General features: G+C 34.1%; 1 protein-coding gene across 2 annotated transcripts in view; it reads left to right on the top strand.

Annotated features, from left to right (window-relative positions):
* The window catches only part of KYNU (kynureninase), a 96,867-nt gene that overhangs the window by 30,762 nt on the left and 49,196 nt on the right, over positions 1–16,909 (top strand). For both annotated transcript variants that reach the window (XM_019925522.3, XM_019925520.2), the window contains 4 exons: positions 546–607; positions 2,172–2,243; positions 3,451–3,525; positions 6,293–6,439. In XM_019925522.3, the coding sequence (XP_019781081.1) occupies positions 546–607; positions 2,172–2,243; positions 3,451–3,525; positions 6,293–6,439 (356 nt within the window). The remainder of the gene's footprint in view (positions 1–545; positions 608–2,171; positions 2,244–3,450; positions 3,526–6,292; positions 6,440–16,909) is intronic.

Raw genomic sequence — 16,909 nt, 5'->3', positions numbered from 1 at the left:
ACAAATAAACCCCAGAGCGATTTAGCTCTTTGTACTTTGCTTCTAGCTCTTTTGTCTTATGAACTACAGTATTGTATATCTCACTGTAATAACAGTGAATTATGTTTAGCAACATTGCCTTCTTTTATTAAAGGTGCATTTTAATTTGATGTTACAAACAACCAGCTTTAAAAATGTGATGGGCTTTCATTTCTTTTTAGATTCTTTTTGGAGATACACTTACCACAAAAATGTCCTCTGTGGGAATTTGGCAACGTAGCTGATGATAGGATAAATCATTTTTAGTTTAGCAAATGCTTCACTATTATGTTATTATTATTTACTATGTCAAAAAGGAAATATAATTTTTAGCTAGCTATATGCATATGAGTCCAGCTATTGTTTGATAAAATGAGTCAAGTGGGAAAACTTCCATTTCTTTGTGATGACACATCAAATGTGTCCTTATCTCTAAAAACATTAAGGATGAAGGAGTGATAGTTTGTTTTTCCAGATACTCTTAGAACTAATAGAACAATCTAAATTATGATATATTTATTTTGCAGGAGCCAATGAGAAAGAAATAGCCCTAATGAATGGTTTGACTGTTAATTTACATCTTCTGTTGGTAAGCTTCCTATTCCACCAATGTTTAGTATACACTGTTTACAGAATCTGACATTTTTCAATCTTTAATCCATGAGCATTTGGAGGTTTACTTATTTAAAAATAAGTTGTGAGGTTGTTTTCATTTCTACCAGGAAATGCTGGACCATGACAGAATGGCTTCTTTGTAACCATGGGAGAGTTGACTCTTGCAAAGAGCTTTAGAATAATGAATAGCTCTTATCTCAGAACATAAGGAATAAGAGTCACAGTGGGTAAAAAGCAAAACTGCTGCACACACACAAAACAATGATGTATGAATGGTAGCAAACAGTGAGCTTTTCAGAAAGACAGTTTTCCAATATGCTGGGCTTTAGCAGGGTGGGACTATGGATTAGTATGTCTTTGTAGGCTAATTTTGGGGGAGTAGATTAAAAAAGAATTAGAAAATAAAACTAAATTGGAGAAAAAGGACCTAGTACCTTAAATGAGTCACTGTGTTTAGGTGTTTCTTACATCCTAAGAACTTAATAATGGGTATGCCTTAGAATGTCAAATATATTATTGATTTGAAATATGGTACCTATAGTAATTGTTTGATGCTATGAAAAATTTGTATTTCATTTTTAAGTGAGATTTTGAAAACATGTCTACAAGACAAAGATGCACAATTAAGATACTGATATTTTATTTTGATAAAATATAGACATGATTATTACATATGCCTGAAGGAAAGTACTTGTGGAGTATGTTAACTATGATGGTAAACAGCATAGTTTTCAGTTCAGACACCTCTGGTTTGGCTCCCAGCTAGGCTACTTAATACCTGTTTGACTTTGGACAAGGGTTTTGGCATCTCTAAATCTTAATTTTTTCCTCTGTAAAAATGAGGATAATACCTACCTTGTACATATGAAACAAGATAATATGTGAAAATTGCTTTAGCACCCTGGCCAGTGGTCAACATCCAATTAACAGTAGTAATCATCCTCATTGTTATTATTGTCAGTCAGTATTGCTTCTCCAGGAACTGTGTGGAGAAATGAAAAGGCCCCACTGAACACATGAGCTACTTCTCTCTGGTGTCTCTAGAAATGCCAAATGTTTCATTAGGGCAAAGGTACTTCTAGTTGAACCTAAAATTAGATTTCATAAAATCATAAAACTGTAGAAATCTTATGTACTAGAAACCAAATCTGCAGTGCTAGATAAACCAATATAAATAAAATATACACAGAACATGATATTTGTCTCATAATAGAGAAATTGCCATTTAACGCATTGGGAAGTTAATTTTTCAATTAACATTTAAGTAAAGTTTGAGAATGTGTTTTTATCTGATTCACATTTTCTCCCAAATTTGCTTTCCTATTGATAAATATAATGAGCAAGTATCTTCTTCCATTTTAGAATTTACTGGAAACAAGGCTAATCAGAGAAGGTACCTTTGACAGACATCTAGCTGTGTAATTAATTAATGCCTTTAAAATGCTGGAGATTATAAAATGAAAGTGTGGTTTATATAAAATGAACAAATGTCTAAGTTGTGCATTAACGCATTTCTCAATAAATCCATTTCATTGCAGTTATCGTTTTTCAAGCCTACACCCAAACGGTATAAAATTCTCCTAGAAGCTAAAGCCTTCCCTTCAGATCATGTAAGGATTCTTCAAATTATATTTATATTCTTTCTGCTCTTCCTAAAGGAGCATATCATTTGCCTGACTTGAATGTTTATTCACTAGTCTTTTCCAAGTAACCTTATAATAAAAAAGATCTGTCAAATGCTTTTGATTTATGCATTTTTTATAGATTGTAGCTTTATTTCTTTGGTTCAAGTAAAACGTGTTAAAGGAGGAAAGAATTGAATGGGAACATTGATTTATTAGTCTTTTTAAAGACATTGAGCAAACCGCTGGTCTAAATCAAGTGCAGTTATAAATGTTTTATTAATTCTTGTTGCTGTTTTATTTTATGAAATTAAATCGATACATATACCAGTACTTAATCTTTTAGGTACATAAAGTAGGAATATAAACATTTATTTGTCCATTTGTTTTCATAGCACACTAACATAATTATTGATGCTTTATAATTAAAAAAATGTATTAAGGACTAAAAGAATTTTTTGTGGTTCAAGAAAAAAAATCATGCTACTTTTTCAGGAATCACAGTTGGTAAGAAATATGATTGTTCCAGACACAGACAGACACAGATTAAAGTATATTGCAGTTTCAGTGCTATATTTCAGTTTTAGTGTTGGAGAAACTTGATTTCTGTCTTTTCTAAGTATTCTAGCCTACACCTTGTAATTTTAAGGCACTTAATTAATGCAAATTAATAACCATGATCTTACTAAAAAGGATCAAACCCCTATTTTGAAAAACTTCAGGGTTTCTAAAATTTCTTGTTCCCATTTATATCTTGGGCTCTCAATGAAGGGAACTTCTTGATGCCCTTTTCTTTTACTAGCTGACTCTTTCTAGGACAAGCCACTTCTGTACTCTCTGTTGGAGCCTAGCAAATCCCCACCTGCTCACTTTGGTTATTTTGTAAATTCTGTTTTGACTTGCATTAGATGATTTAATATCTTATTCTAAAAATCTCTTGTACTCCTAAAGTCTAGATGACCCCTACATTTCCATCCATTTCTAATATTTTGTGTTTCAAAGAATGTTCAGACTGTTGCATGTAAATTATGTTAAGCAATTCTTCTCTGATATATTCTGTTTAGTCACTTTTAACCTTGACCTTGAATTTAATATAACAATATGCTTTTATTGGTATTTTATTATTTTTTTCTGAGTTATTTCAATATACTTCTGTACACTGGACTTGATTTAATAAATCATCTTTCTTTTCCAGTATGCTATTGAGTCACAGCTTCAACTTCATGGACTTAACATCGAGAAAAGTATGCGGCTTATAAAACCAAGAGAGGTATATGAGAAAGATAAATAAATATTAATCATTCTTCTATTTAGTATTGATTTTTTTTCTTCATTTTCTTCAAAAGTTTATTATCTTCATTACTTTAATGGAAGTTTCAAGAAAGTATAAAAGGCCTATACTCTGTTACTGTTAGGTCATTTTGCTTAAAATAGAGAATTAACTCAGAAGTGTATTTATTTTAATTTTTCAAGGGCTATTACAAGCAAACTATTTCCCTATTAATACCACTGGAGTCTGTCATATTCTTCAATGGGATGGGAGGAGATGACAAATTGCATACATCATTTTCAATTTTAAATGCCATTGCCTGTGGGTGCCATTGAAATCATGTTAAAAATTAGTGATACTTGTTGAAATTGAATGATGCCTATCTTTTATGCCTCTCTTAATCTAAGGATCAAATATTTTCCTCTGAGCTTGGCCTGGGGAATAGAAAGGGATGCGGTGTAGCAGAAAAAAACTAGGCTTAGAACTTCGCTATTACTCCCCAGGGAAATCCCAGACCCACCAACATACTGGGTATGTGACTTTTTGATAGTTACTTTATCTCTGAGATTCCTTTATATTTAAACAGACAACAAAGGAAATACCTAGTCAGGCTTGACCATATGTTCAAGGTCTAAAATACTGTGCACTTTACATTAATAAAGATATAAGGCTAAGTTGTACAGGTTTTGACCTATAAACCCTGCATCTTGTGTAATTTTGGCACCAAGAGATCCACACAGAATAAATTTTAGGTTTCACATATGTACGATGCTCCCAGGCTGTTAAACCAGTGTTTGAACATTTATTTCTTTCAACCCAGAACTAATTTGAGAAATTAAAGGTCTACTCTATTCACTTCTATTTGCCAACATGCAATAAATTAATGGAATAGAAAGTTCTCACAGCTTTGGAACAACATCTGTTTCATATGTTGTATATAAATTGCTTATTTCCAGCAAAAATGAGCATAGCCACTAATATATCACAAGTTTTTACTTTAAAAGTGACAAGTGGGGACTTCCCTGGTGGTCCAGTGGTTTAGAATCTGCTTTCCAATGCAAGGGACACGGGCTCGCTCCCTGGTCAGGGAACTAGGATCCCACATGATGCAGGGCAACTAAGCCCGCCCGCCACTAACTAGAGAGAAGCCCGCGCTCCATAACGATAGATCCTTCATGCCACAACGAGGATCCCGCGTGCCGCAACCAGGACCCAATGCGGCCAAATAAATAAATAAATAAATAAAATGAAATAGGGAACAAACTTACAGTTAACAATGGGGAAAGGCGGGGGGACAGGGCGGAGGGGAGGGATAAATTAGGAGTTTGGGGTTAACACACACACTACTGTATATAAGGTAGATAACCAACAAGACCTACTGTATAGCACAGGGAAATATACTCAATATTTAAAAAATAAAAGTGACAAGTGTTGTAGAGCTATATGAGTTAATCATAATTTGGGGACCACTCTTTAGCATTACTGGATTAGGGCACATCAACATGAGAGAGAACCATATCTATCATTGAAAAATATATTTCTTATTTGCTTAATACTGATTCTTTAAAGAAATAAAGTATTAGTAGATATAACACTTTCCTTACTTTTTTTTGAAATTATGGTGGACAAATTGTATTAGCTTCCTCTAAGGGAAAAAAAGAGTTTGGGGTTATGATATTATTAATTTTACTCTGAATTTTTTCTTAGAATCACTGAAATCCTTCTCTTTATGTATAAAGTATGCATCACTTAGTAATTCAAAGATTTCATTGTCAATCCTATTTTTATAGATTATCATTTTGTAAACAAGTCTCAGACTATTAGCAGAAATTAGAGTATTATTATATTTGTGATACATATTATATATGCCTAATGTGGGATACAGTAACTAGCAAATAGTAAGTTACCAAAAATTAAAAATAATTGAAGTAAAATTCATTAATGCCTTAATGAGTTTTCCCCACATATTAATGTAGTTAATGATGCTTTGACTTCATAATCATGTCAGATTTAGCACTGTAGAAAATACATGAAGACTTCATAAATAGATGAGAATTATCAGGATACAAATAGACTATATGTATCTAGGTGAGTTATTTTCACTCAAGTTGTTTATAAGACCAAATCTAAATTCATTCACAATTTTCAGAAAGTCACTGATCACTAGTCTTAGGTGGGGAGTTGTGGGGGAAAAGTAACTTTGATAATATTGAGTTTCATTGATATTTTCTTCATGTTTGGATCTTGATCTTTAGATTGGTGTGGAGGAGATTTTACTCTTAAACTAATAGAAAATATTGGTTAAGTTACACTCAGATGAATGATGTATACGTGCCTCTTTTTTCTGGAAAAAAGTATTAGATTGATAAGTAAAATACTAATTTCCAAGAAATTTGCCTTGACATTTAAATTTTATGGACATCCTGTACTTTCTGGTATTTTATTTGATGGGAATAAGAAGGAAACAATCTATAAGTATGTAAATAGTAAAGATTAAGTGAAAAACTGAAGAATAAAATCAAGCAGTAGGGTTTTGCAAAGATACTTTATAAACCTCTTTTTTACTATTTTATTATCATTTCTTAATAACAAAAAGATATTCAAATACATGCTCTTGTCCGATTTTTGAAGATTATTAATTTGAAAAAAATATCTTTGATTTTTCTTATGGTAGGAAAGATCTCAAGGTGAATTTTAGATTGGGAAATGTAAAGGGACAAATTTGTTATTGTGGATATAATGTAACTTGTGCCTAACGTGACTTTAGGGGGAAGAAACACTGAGATTAGAGGATATCCTTGAAGTAATTGAGAATGAAGGTGACTCTATTGCAGTGATCCTGTTCAGTGGTCTGCATTTTTATACTGGCCAGCTCTTTAATATGCCTGCCATCACAAAAGCCGGACAAGCAAAGGTATGTACGTCATTTCCTCCTTTGCCCCTTGTCCAGAACATCACTCTATAGGAGTATTCAACTGTACTTCTAGTAAAATACCTTTGTTTGTGTCTGTGTAAAATTATTTAAAGAGTTTAAAAAAAGAGTAAGATATATATCATATATATGATATATGACATATAAATAATATATTAAATATATCTGAAAAAATATATATATTTTGCTTTAGGCATCTCTATTTAAACCTCTTTTTGTCACTTCTGTGGTCTTACCTCCTTACTAGCATCTGCTCTCCCAATGTCTACCTCTAATCAGCAGTATAGGTGAGCTTCCTGTAAGTGATGTCATTGGTACAGAGCTGCTCAGTCAGCAGGAAGCAGACAATACTTAGGATAGTAACTATACACTAGGACTGTTAGAAGCTCAACTCTGGTGCTTTGTCATATTATAACTTATTCTATATATAATTCATGCTCATTAACACTATGTACCTGAAAAAGGGGATATGGAGAATAAAAGTTTATCAGTAGATGGAGTTTTACCCAGTTTACTTTAGGAAGCCATTATACTGCCTATAACGAGCAATTTTCCCTCAATACTACTGAATGACACTTACATAGTTTACTATTGTGAAAGAGTAGCTCTTTATATATAAGTGCTTGTAAGAAAGTGTTTTTAGTATTTGTTTGCCTGAAAAAAAAAAATCAGAGGAACAACATTAAACAGTTACAATTTGTATTTAAAATCTTTAAATAACAGCTCTATTTGATTCAGCAATCAAATCATGTATTTAAAAAGGTAACAACTGAATTATACTCTGAACATTAATAAGTTATGCAATTAATATATGTGTGATATCTAGTTAATGTACTCAGTTATTGAAGCTAATGAATGGAACTAATGAAAAAAAATTTAGCACCGTTATCAGCAGTCTCTAGGAGTTTCCAACCAAGACTTCCAACTGGTTTGATGGATAACTGTGAAAGTGGTGCATTATGAAAGATATAAAGATAATGTCTTCTTAATTTAGATATTAAATGTTAAGCACCAAAATAAAGGGAGGCCAATAAAATATCATATTTTTAAATGTTATGCAAGTAATCAGAAGTCCCTGATTGCCTTAGTATACACGCATGTCTCATTAAACTTCATAGAAATGAGGCAGGATGGTAAAGAAGAAAGATCATGGGTTTTGGAATCACTCAGTCTGAAATTCATATCTTGGCTAGGTCATTTAATTCTTATATGATCTCAAGCAAGCTAGTTACTTGACTTTTCTGAATTTCTGTTTTAAAAACTGTTAATTTGGGATAACAGGACCCACTTCATAAATGCAGTGTTGATTATGAAGAGTATAAAATATCTCTTGGATTGTACACATTCTACAGTTAAATGGTGGTTCCCTCGCTCCTTCCACTGTCCTCTACAAATATGAAGTTATAGAAAGTGGCTTAAATATAAATTTTCTTTCATTTCCCATTAAAAGCAAAATAAACTTGTTTAGTAGATGTTATATGTAATTCTTATTCTTAACTACCTTGCTTACTAAAACCATTTTCTCAGTATTTTGCACACTTTCTTTTATGTAAAAAATATGGTAAGTGCCTACCAGGTAAAACTCTCATTGAGTTTTCAGTCAAAGAAAGGAAGGTAGGAATGAGCAGTTCCATATAAATGTAACTGCACAGGAGTGATGGATACTATGTGAGTGAAATGGCGATCTAGCAGACTTCAATTTATCCATTATCAAAATTATTTTAACAGACATTTATACTCTTGCTAGACAATCCCCTCCATTCTCAATGGAGATTTAGAAAAATTCTTTATAATGTAGACTTACATAGCTCTCTTGGGTGGTCTATGAAGATAAAGCTGAAGAGAGACAAAGAGAAAATTAAAGGTGTCAATCAAGAAAGAGTTGGGAAATTCGAGGGGAAAAAAAGCCATAAAAGAGCCACTGTTAGGAACGGCTAAGTGACATAAAAAAGATGAAAGTTTCCAGAAGTATGGTTGGAACCAAAAATGATGGATTAATAAAAGTCAACAAGAGTAGATTCTGAAGTAGAAACTTCATATGAAAGGGAAGTGGGGATAGGAATTTTGAAAAATATATTATTAAAGAAATACATGTATACCAAAAAAAGCAGAAATCATAAGTGGCTTGATGAATTATTTTGAACCCTTATAGCCATCACCCACATCAAGAAACTTCTAGAACATTTATAACACTCAGAATCCTCCTTCTCCCAAATACTGCCTATTACCTCCTCTCCTGACTTCTAACCATATATAAATATATATATATAAAATATATACATATATAAAATATATATAAGCTTTGCCCATCTTTGAACTGTATATGAATGGATTAACATATATTCTTTTGTGTCTTGCTTATTTGCTATTATATTTGTGGGGTTCATCCATATTGTATGTAGCAGTTTTGCCTGTTTTTCTTTCCACTTCACTATATTATTATAGTGTATGAAATAGATCACAATTTATTTTTTTCCATTCTAATCAGAATAGATATTTGAGTTTCATTTCCATTTGAGGGCCATTACAATAAATTCTACTGTGAACATTCTTATAAATTTCTTTGGGTATGCCTTCATACCCATTTCTGTTAAATACATACCTAGAATTAGAATCCTTGGAACATAAAGTATGTATATGTTAAATCCTAATCAACAATGCCAACTTTCCAAAGGTTTGTATCAATTTGTCATATACTCCCACTAGCATGTATCAGTTTCTGTTGCTCTTCATTCTCACCAATAGCAAATCTGATTAGTTTGTAATAATAATTCATTAAAGTTTTAATGTGCACTTCTCTGACTATTGATGAGGTCGAGGATCTTTCAAATGTGTACTAGCTGTCTCAGAATCTTCTTTTATGAAATGCTTATTCAAGTGTCTTTCCCAATTTTGTATTTGGTTATCTGACTTTTTGTTGTAAGTGGTATAGAAATCAACTCTGATGGAAAGAGAAAATATAAGATTTCTAGTGATCATCTGAAGGGAAAAATAAATAAATTAACAAAAGAACAGTTGGTAGGACGGCTCTGACTCACATAATGAATTTAGAGAATGCTGAGACTTTTTTTAACTGAGGAGAAGCCCTGGGATGGTGACAAGTGTGAGAGGCCAAGGAAAATTAAGCATAAGATCAGGCTAGAGAGCCATATTATAAGGGAAGGCCAGCATGTGAAAAGAGACATCAGTTTGAAGACACACTTTTCATATTTTGTCTTAGAAGCCATCTACTTAATTTTATATTATTGGCCGACCTACCATCTTGGAGCTCTGACTTACCTCTATATTTATATATTTTTCATATACTATTACTTATTTCTACTAATAATTTATTTTTGTCTACATTCACTGAATGCTCCCCATTGTCCTTTGAATTACTATCCCTAAAGATTTTTAACCACTGCCACGACTCAGCTCTCACTGTCAAGTAAAAGCTACAGGCTACTCACACACTTGAAAATTGTTATTTATGAGCATCTGCCTATTACACATGGAAGTCCTATATGCACCTTGAGATCAGTATGTTCCAGACTTGTCTCCCTCCAGAATATCCCTACTGTTTGTTTCATGCCACCATCGTTATAGACCTTTAGACTCAACTCTGACATTTTCCTGTTCTTTACCTTTTCAACCAATCACTTCTTAATTCTACCCTCAGGGTTAGTCTTTCCTTTAATATTCCTGAATCACTTATGAAGGTTTTCAGCTGCAAGAAACAAAATCCCAGAGAAAAATTAGCCAAAGATTAGGGATTTATTTTTCTCACCACAGAAGACTTGAGGCAGGAGGCTGCTAGGATGCACTCAGCAACTGAGTAGTGTTTGTGTGACATCTCCAGGGCTTTCTTATATTTTCTTCAGTCTTTTCATGTCATGGTCACAGGGAGAGTTGTCCCAAATCCAGATATCACAATTCTATTTACAGCAGAGAGAAAGACGAAGGGAGAAGTAGCAGTACAGCTTTATCTGTCCCTTTCATCCAAAGTGCAAAGTCTTTCCCAGAAAAACTTAGCAGTTTCCTGTTTATGATTCATTGCCTTCTGAAGTAGTAGTTTCAAAGAAGCATGAGTAAAGGAGTTTTTAGCTTTTATGGCCCTATATTAGAGAGAGGCTGAGAAGAGGGGTTGGGGTTAATTTACCGACAGTACTTCTTGCATTTCCCAATTACACCCCCGTGGAGCATCATTGTTTCTAATCTGTTTCCCTCTTTCCTCTTCTAGCCCTCTTTAATTTTTTTCCTTTTTTTTCCCCTTCGTTCCTTCCTCCCTCCCTCCCTCCCTTCTTTTTTTCTTTCTTCTATTTTCTTCTTTGCCTCATTTCACAAAACATTTGAAAAAAATTCATGGAAAATTGATTAGGCTCCATAATGAAATATAAAGAGAGCAAAATAAAGAGAAAATCTATATCATCTGGTGAAATGAATAGGCTCCCCACAAATTATAATTTCTCAAGTTGAATTATGATAAGAAATAGGTAATTAGAAATTACTGTCAATGGAAACTCTTGGTGTATAAGGTAGACTAAGTCTTGGTAACAATTAAATAGAGCCATAAATGGCTTCACTGTGATAGATGTTTTTGTGTTGCTCACGCAGCAGTCAGGGATCAGCTTTCTCCAGTGCAATGATTCAGGTTACAAGTGGTTCAGGGTTGTATCCTATGGCTTTCATACCCTAGAGCTTCTGTCACTATTCAGCCAAAGAAATGGGATAAAGGGATTTAAAGGGGAATACTAACATCTTAAAAACATTAGCTTAACAATGAAAAAATTTATTTCCACTTATATTCCCTCGACTAACACATGGTCATTTTTGGGAAATTAAGTATATTTGTGTGCTTAAGAGGAACAGTTATTAGCCTTGCCACACCTGGAATTCAGGCATTTTTGGTTGCTGATGGAGTAGGATACTTATTCTGAAATGCAGTATAGCATTTGCATTAATGAAATGTTTAGATAGTAGAGACAGAGACACACCTGGCCTTGAACCCACATCTTTCCATTAGTTTCTAGAATAGTTTAAATGGCTTAATTCATTTACCAATATGACTTCATTTCTCCACTTAACAAATGGGGAAGGTAATAGTGCCTAATTCATTGATTTGTTCTACTGAGAAACAAGGAACTATCCCTAAAACACTTAGTACTTAGTGCATTGTAAGTAATCAGTAAACGTTATCAATATATAAAAATATCACATTGGCATATCCAACCTACAAAAAAATAATAAATCCTTAGAAAGTGAAATATTAAGAACTTTAAACTAAAGACTCTCATTAGACACTTCTACTCTAGATTACAAAAGAAAACAATAATCTAAGCAGTATGGTTAGGACTCAATAGACTGGACTGAAAACTTTAAAGTCTGGGTAATGGACTGATAAAAATTTTAATAATCTTATCCCTAAAAAAACTCAGTGCCAACTGCTTGCTTTCTACCTTCCCTCTCCAGTGCCACATAAAATGGCCTACAGCACTCTGGAATTCATGGTGCCTGGCAGACAGTGGTGCCAAATAAATATTTTTGAGTGAATGAATGATTGATTCTCTTATTTATCACATCTTTTATACTATCTTACTCTACCTTATATGGATGCTGGCATGTTAGTTTTCTTTTAGCCTACTGAAAATTGAAATGCAAATGACAGCCAAAAAGAAGACTGAATTTTGCAAACCTGTGCTTTGCTTTATTAGCTTCTACCTTGTTATGGGTCACTCTCTACTGGGTATGAGTACAAACATCTCTTAGACCTAACTATAAGTTGCCTAAATTATTAATAAATAATAATCACAATTACAGCCCAAACAATTTTAAAAACAAAATGAATTAATTCTGGATCTAGAACATTAGACGAAAGCAGAAATATGAATAAAGACATCATTATAAAAAAGAAAGACATATTTTAGCTTTAATATCATTTAATAAAAACTGAGGTATCTAAATAACACTCATATATAGATGGTCACCTCACTGATCCATCCATTTATCTTCAGGGAAAGTTTAAATTATTGTTAAAAATGTCTTCAGACTTTTGTAGGAGACAAATGATTGATCAAGCCTCAAAATTCAACATTATCTTGGCTGAGCTGCTTCTAGTACTGAAGATTGGGAGTCAAGTCTCATGGACTATTACAACAGAATAATATCAGTAATACTTGCATGAGATATCAGGATTTGAGCAATCAATCAGTTAGGAAAAATCAGTACCTGATGCTTTTGTATATAACTATAATATAAACTGGCATGTTGTATGAAATTTTTATGCATAATAAATTAACCTTTTCCAAAAAGGTTTAACATTGAGATGTTCAATATTAAGTAATCTTTACTAGAAATCATACTAATACGGCCATTCTTTCATTAAAGTCACTGCCAGTTCACCAAATAGGATCTTATCATTAGCACATAAAAAGAATCTTATCTCTATATTCTCTATAGCAGAGCGATATGCATTTTAATTTTTTATACATTCTATCAGTAAATATTTGAGTAGTAAATTATAATAACGGAATTCTAAATAAGAATGCCTAATTTAGCCTGGAGTGTCAGCCTGACCTTCTTAGGTGATTAGATGAGACAAGAGCCAATTCTAACATTATGAGTAGGAGGTAACTAGGTAAAATCCCCTCCAGGGTGCGGACAGTATGGTGGGGCCATTCTAGATAGTGTTAAAAAATGACAGAATTACAAGGAAGCAAATATTTCAGTATAATTTGATTGTAGAAAAGATTGTATAATTTGATAGTTAGAAAAGATATGACAAGAAATGAGTTCATAAAGCTGACAGAGGCTGAGTAAAGAAGGGCCCACTAAGCCATATTATACATCTTGAGCTTCTCTTTAGTGCCACAGGTAGCCATTAAAAGCTTTTAGACAATGAAAGAACTAGGTTTTGTTTTAATTTTAAAAAGATTTTCCCTGCCTACAGGAATGGGTAGGAATTAGATGAGTAGGCAAAAGTAAAGAGTCAGTTGCAGTCTCTATGCAAGAATTTTAAAACTCGCTATCATGATACAGTTCAAAAGATAGGGGTACCAGAGAGCAGATCCATTTCATACTGCATGAAATATTTTTCTGATCTCCTAAGAGATTGTTCTTATTTAATCTTATCATCCTATTGTTATTAAAGACAGATTTTGTATAACCATCAGAAATGAAGGATCTATACTGAGCTCTTGCTGTCCCACCCAGATTTAGTTCTAGCCACAGAATCCAAGGATTAAATATACATATATATATATATATATATATATATAGAGAGAGAGAGAGAGAGAGAGAGAGAGAGAGAGAGAGAGAACAGAGACAGAACAGAGACAGATAGAAACAGAGACAAAGAGACAGAGAGAGAGAGAAGAGAAAAATGACCTAAAGTTTAGATGGAATGTCCCATTAACTATACATCATTTACTCTGGGAATAGTGAAGGATTATTCTGCTTAGAAATATAAAGTAAACTATCCTGGTTATCCAAGCAGCAGCCTGGAGTCTCTGTCAAAATATGCTGGTAAGGATCAGTGCCCAAGAATCTAAAAATTTTGAGCTGTCTCTAAGAAGTTTTCATCAGATGTTTTAATTTAAGCTTTTCATTAAATGGACCATGTGAGAAAGACTGAGTAGTTCTCAACAGAAGAGAAATTTGCACTCAAGATGTTTTAGAATTACAGATTTGAGAAAAGCAAGACTCTCAGTTGTCAATCAGGATTGTTGCTTTGGCAACCACTCTCATCAAAGCCATGGTGGACAATTATTTCTCCAGATCTAGCCTCATCTAAACCCAGGGTCCCCCAAGTGAAATATTATATTTATGGTTTTTTTTAGATGATATGCATTTTATAAAATACTTAAGTTGTCTTAGACCCAGGCTAAAACCCATATTTTTCATGCCACTTGACCAACAAAAGGCTGGTTTAAGTCTTTAAGCTGAAAATGAAAGTGTTACAACATGAAATGTACACACCCGTTTTAATTTATTCACTAATCATAAGAATGGAAAGGAAAAAGTGTGTCTCATGGCAATCAAGGTAGGTGGAATTTCAGAAGACCCCAGAAAAAAAAATCCCCAATAAAATGTGAGAGATTTCTCTTAATGTCCTTCTTCATGATCCCCTTCTTTAAGAAATGTTTTATTAAATTAATTAATTTATTTTTGGCTGCGTTGGGTCTTCGTTGCTGTGTGCGGGCTTTCTCTAGTTGCGGCGAGTGGGGGCTACTCTTCATTGTGGTGCACGGGCTTACTGCGGAGGCTTCTCTTGTTGTGGAGCACAGGCTCTAGGTACACAGGCTTCAGTAGTTGTGGCTCGTGGGCTGTAGAGCGCAGGCTCAGTAGCCGTGGCGCACGGGCTTAGTTGCTCCGCGGCATGTGGGATCTTCCCAGACCAGGGCTCAAATCCGTGTCCCCTGCATTGACAGGCGGATTCTTAACCACTGTGCCACCAGGGACTTCCCCCCTTCTTTAATCAGTTAAATTGTTTATGCAAACAAGATTAGGGATATCAAAGTTTAGTTCAGTTGAAGAGACAATGTTCACTTTCCTAGCAAATTAAGTAAGGTGGTAAACAAAGAAGATAACTATCACATTGTCTATAAAAAGTAGCTTTAAGGGAAGAAATTTAAGAGTGACATCTTCAGAAACTATCCCATAAGCTTCTTTGCAAGATTATCAAGTTCAGTATGTAAGTAAAACTTAATAATATAAGCAAATTTGGTTGAGAAATTGACCATTTAGATTGTCATAGTAATCACTAGTAAAATATCTTATGGAAGAGTGTACTTTCATTTCCCATCTAAACGGGGCTCTCTTTGATATACAGTATCATTCTCATGTGATGGATAAATTAAATAGTTGCTTTAATGCCACTTTATAACAAGACAGGTAGATAAAAGTAGATATGTAAAGGTTAAAAGTCACCACCCATCCAAAAAGTAACTGCCCATTGTTGGGAAGGTTGTGATTAGGCCCATGTACCCCCTATTTGATCCCTTGCTTCATGTCTTTCCCAAATTATGACCATCATTCTTCTACCATTTGTAGAATAGAGTCAAAACCACTTCAGGGCTTCCCTGGTGGCGCAGTGGTTGAGAGTCCGCCTGCCGATGCAGGGGACACGGGTTCGTGCCCCGGTCGGGGAAGATCCCACATGCTGCGGAGCGGCTGGGCCCGTGAGCCATGGCCACTGAGCCTGCGTGTCTGGAGCCTGTGCTCCGCAACGGGAGAGGCCACATCAGTGAGAGGCCCACGTACCGCAAAAAAGAAACAAAAAACACTTCAGTCTTTTATGATTATGCATATACCTAAGTTATCAGTATCGTATTTTCCTCTGCTCTCCTTCACATACTAATAGTTAAACTAAACCAAATGTGTTGAATGTTTTCTGTCCAGATGTCATACTTTCAGTCTCCAGGCCTTTTTTCTTAGCTTTCCCTCCTCCTAGAATTCCCACATATGAAGATTCTGTTCCTCCAGCTTAGTTCAACCACTACCTGCTTCACAGGTTATGATCTGTCCTAGAGAATTGCTTTGTTTAACCCTCTTTGTATATGCAAACATCGTACATTAAACATTTTTTTAATCACATGCCAATAATGACAGATCAAGAGATTTCATATAAAAACTCCTAGTTTCAAATTACAGGTTTGGCAACACTAGACCATCTTTCTTGTACGATAACAAGTGGCAAGTCTGAATCATAGCTCTGCCCATTGGATGGGACTTCGGTTCTTCAACACAACTCCCACGTCTACCTACTGACCTCAGCACTGAAGCAGAATGACAGCTGATGTATATATTTCTGCTTACATTGCAGCATTCTTACCAAAAACGGTAAAGTGGAGTATTTCTTATAGGCCCAACTCATATATTTCTTGACTAACTCCTGTAGAAACATGAGGGGGTGATCCTTCACCTTCATCATAAAATTTTTCTTGCTCCTCTGTGTCAGGCTAAATCTGTCTTCCTGCTGTATTTCCATAGCATGACAGAAAATGTATTATTGGTCCTCTTTTGCAGTATCTTGTAATTATTTCTATGTCTATCTTAACTATGAAATTTAGGAAGCTTTTGTCAATAGTGTGTTCAATGACTGATTGAGGGTGGACCCTACAAACTTCACAGGCTTATACTAGTGCTTTACACATACATAGTCATTTATCATTAAGTGCATACCTGTTTGGCCAGTGAATGGATAAATGTGTGTTATCAGCAAGAATGGATTAGGCTGATTTTATGGATCGCACATTGCATAAAAGACATAACTATGCTCCCATTTAATTAGAATCAGAAAATTCTGAAGAATTACTTATAATGGTCAATTGCTCTAAAAATCAAAATACTTGTAAAATTTGAGTTCTTTTTCAAACTCCATTTCTACTCTTTGACACACTTAGGGCATGCAGACTGCTCCATTAAGTTATTAAATATTAAATGAACTAAATTAAGCTTGAAAAATTACCTTGAGCT

The sequence above is a fragment of the Tursiops truncatus genome, chromosome 7 (genome assembly GCF_011762595.2).
Source record: "Tursiops truncatus isolate mTurTru1 chromosome 7, mTurTru1.mat.Y, whole genome shotgun sequence".
NCBI lineage: Eukaryota > Metazoa > Chordata > Mammalia > Artiodactyla > Delphinidae > Tursiops > Tursiops truncatus.
Note: the sequence above shows the minus strand (reverse complement) of the source record. Positions and strands in the feature narration are given on the sequence as shown.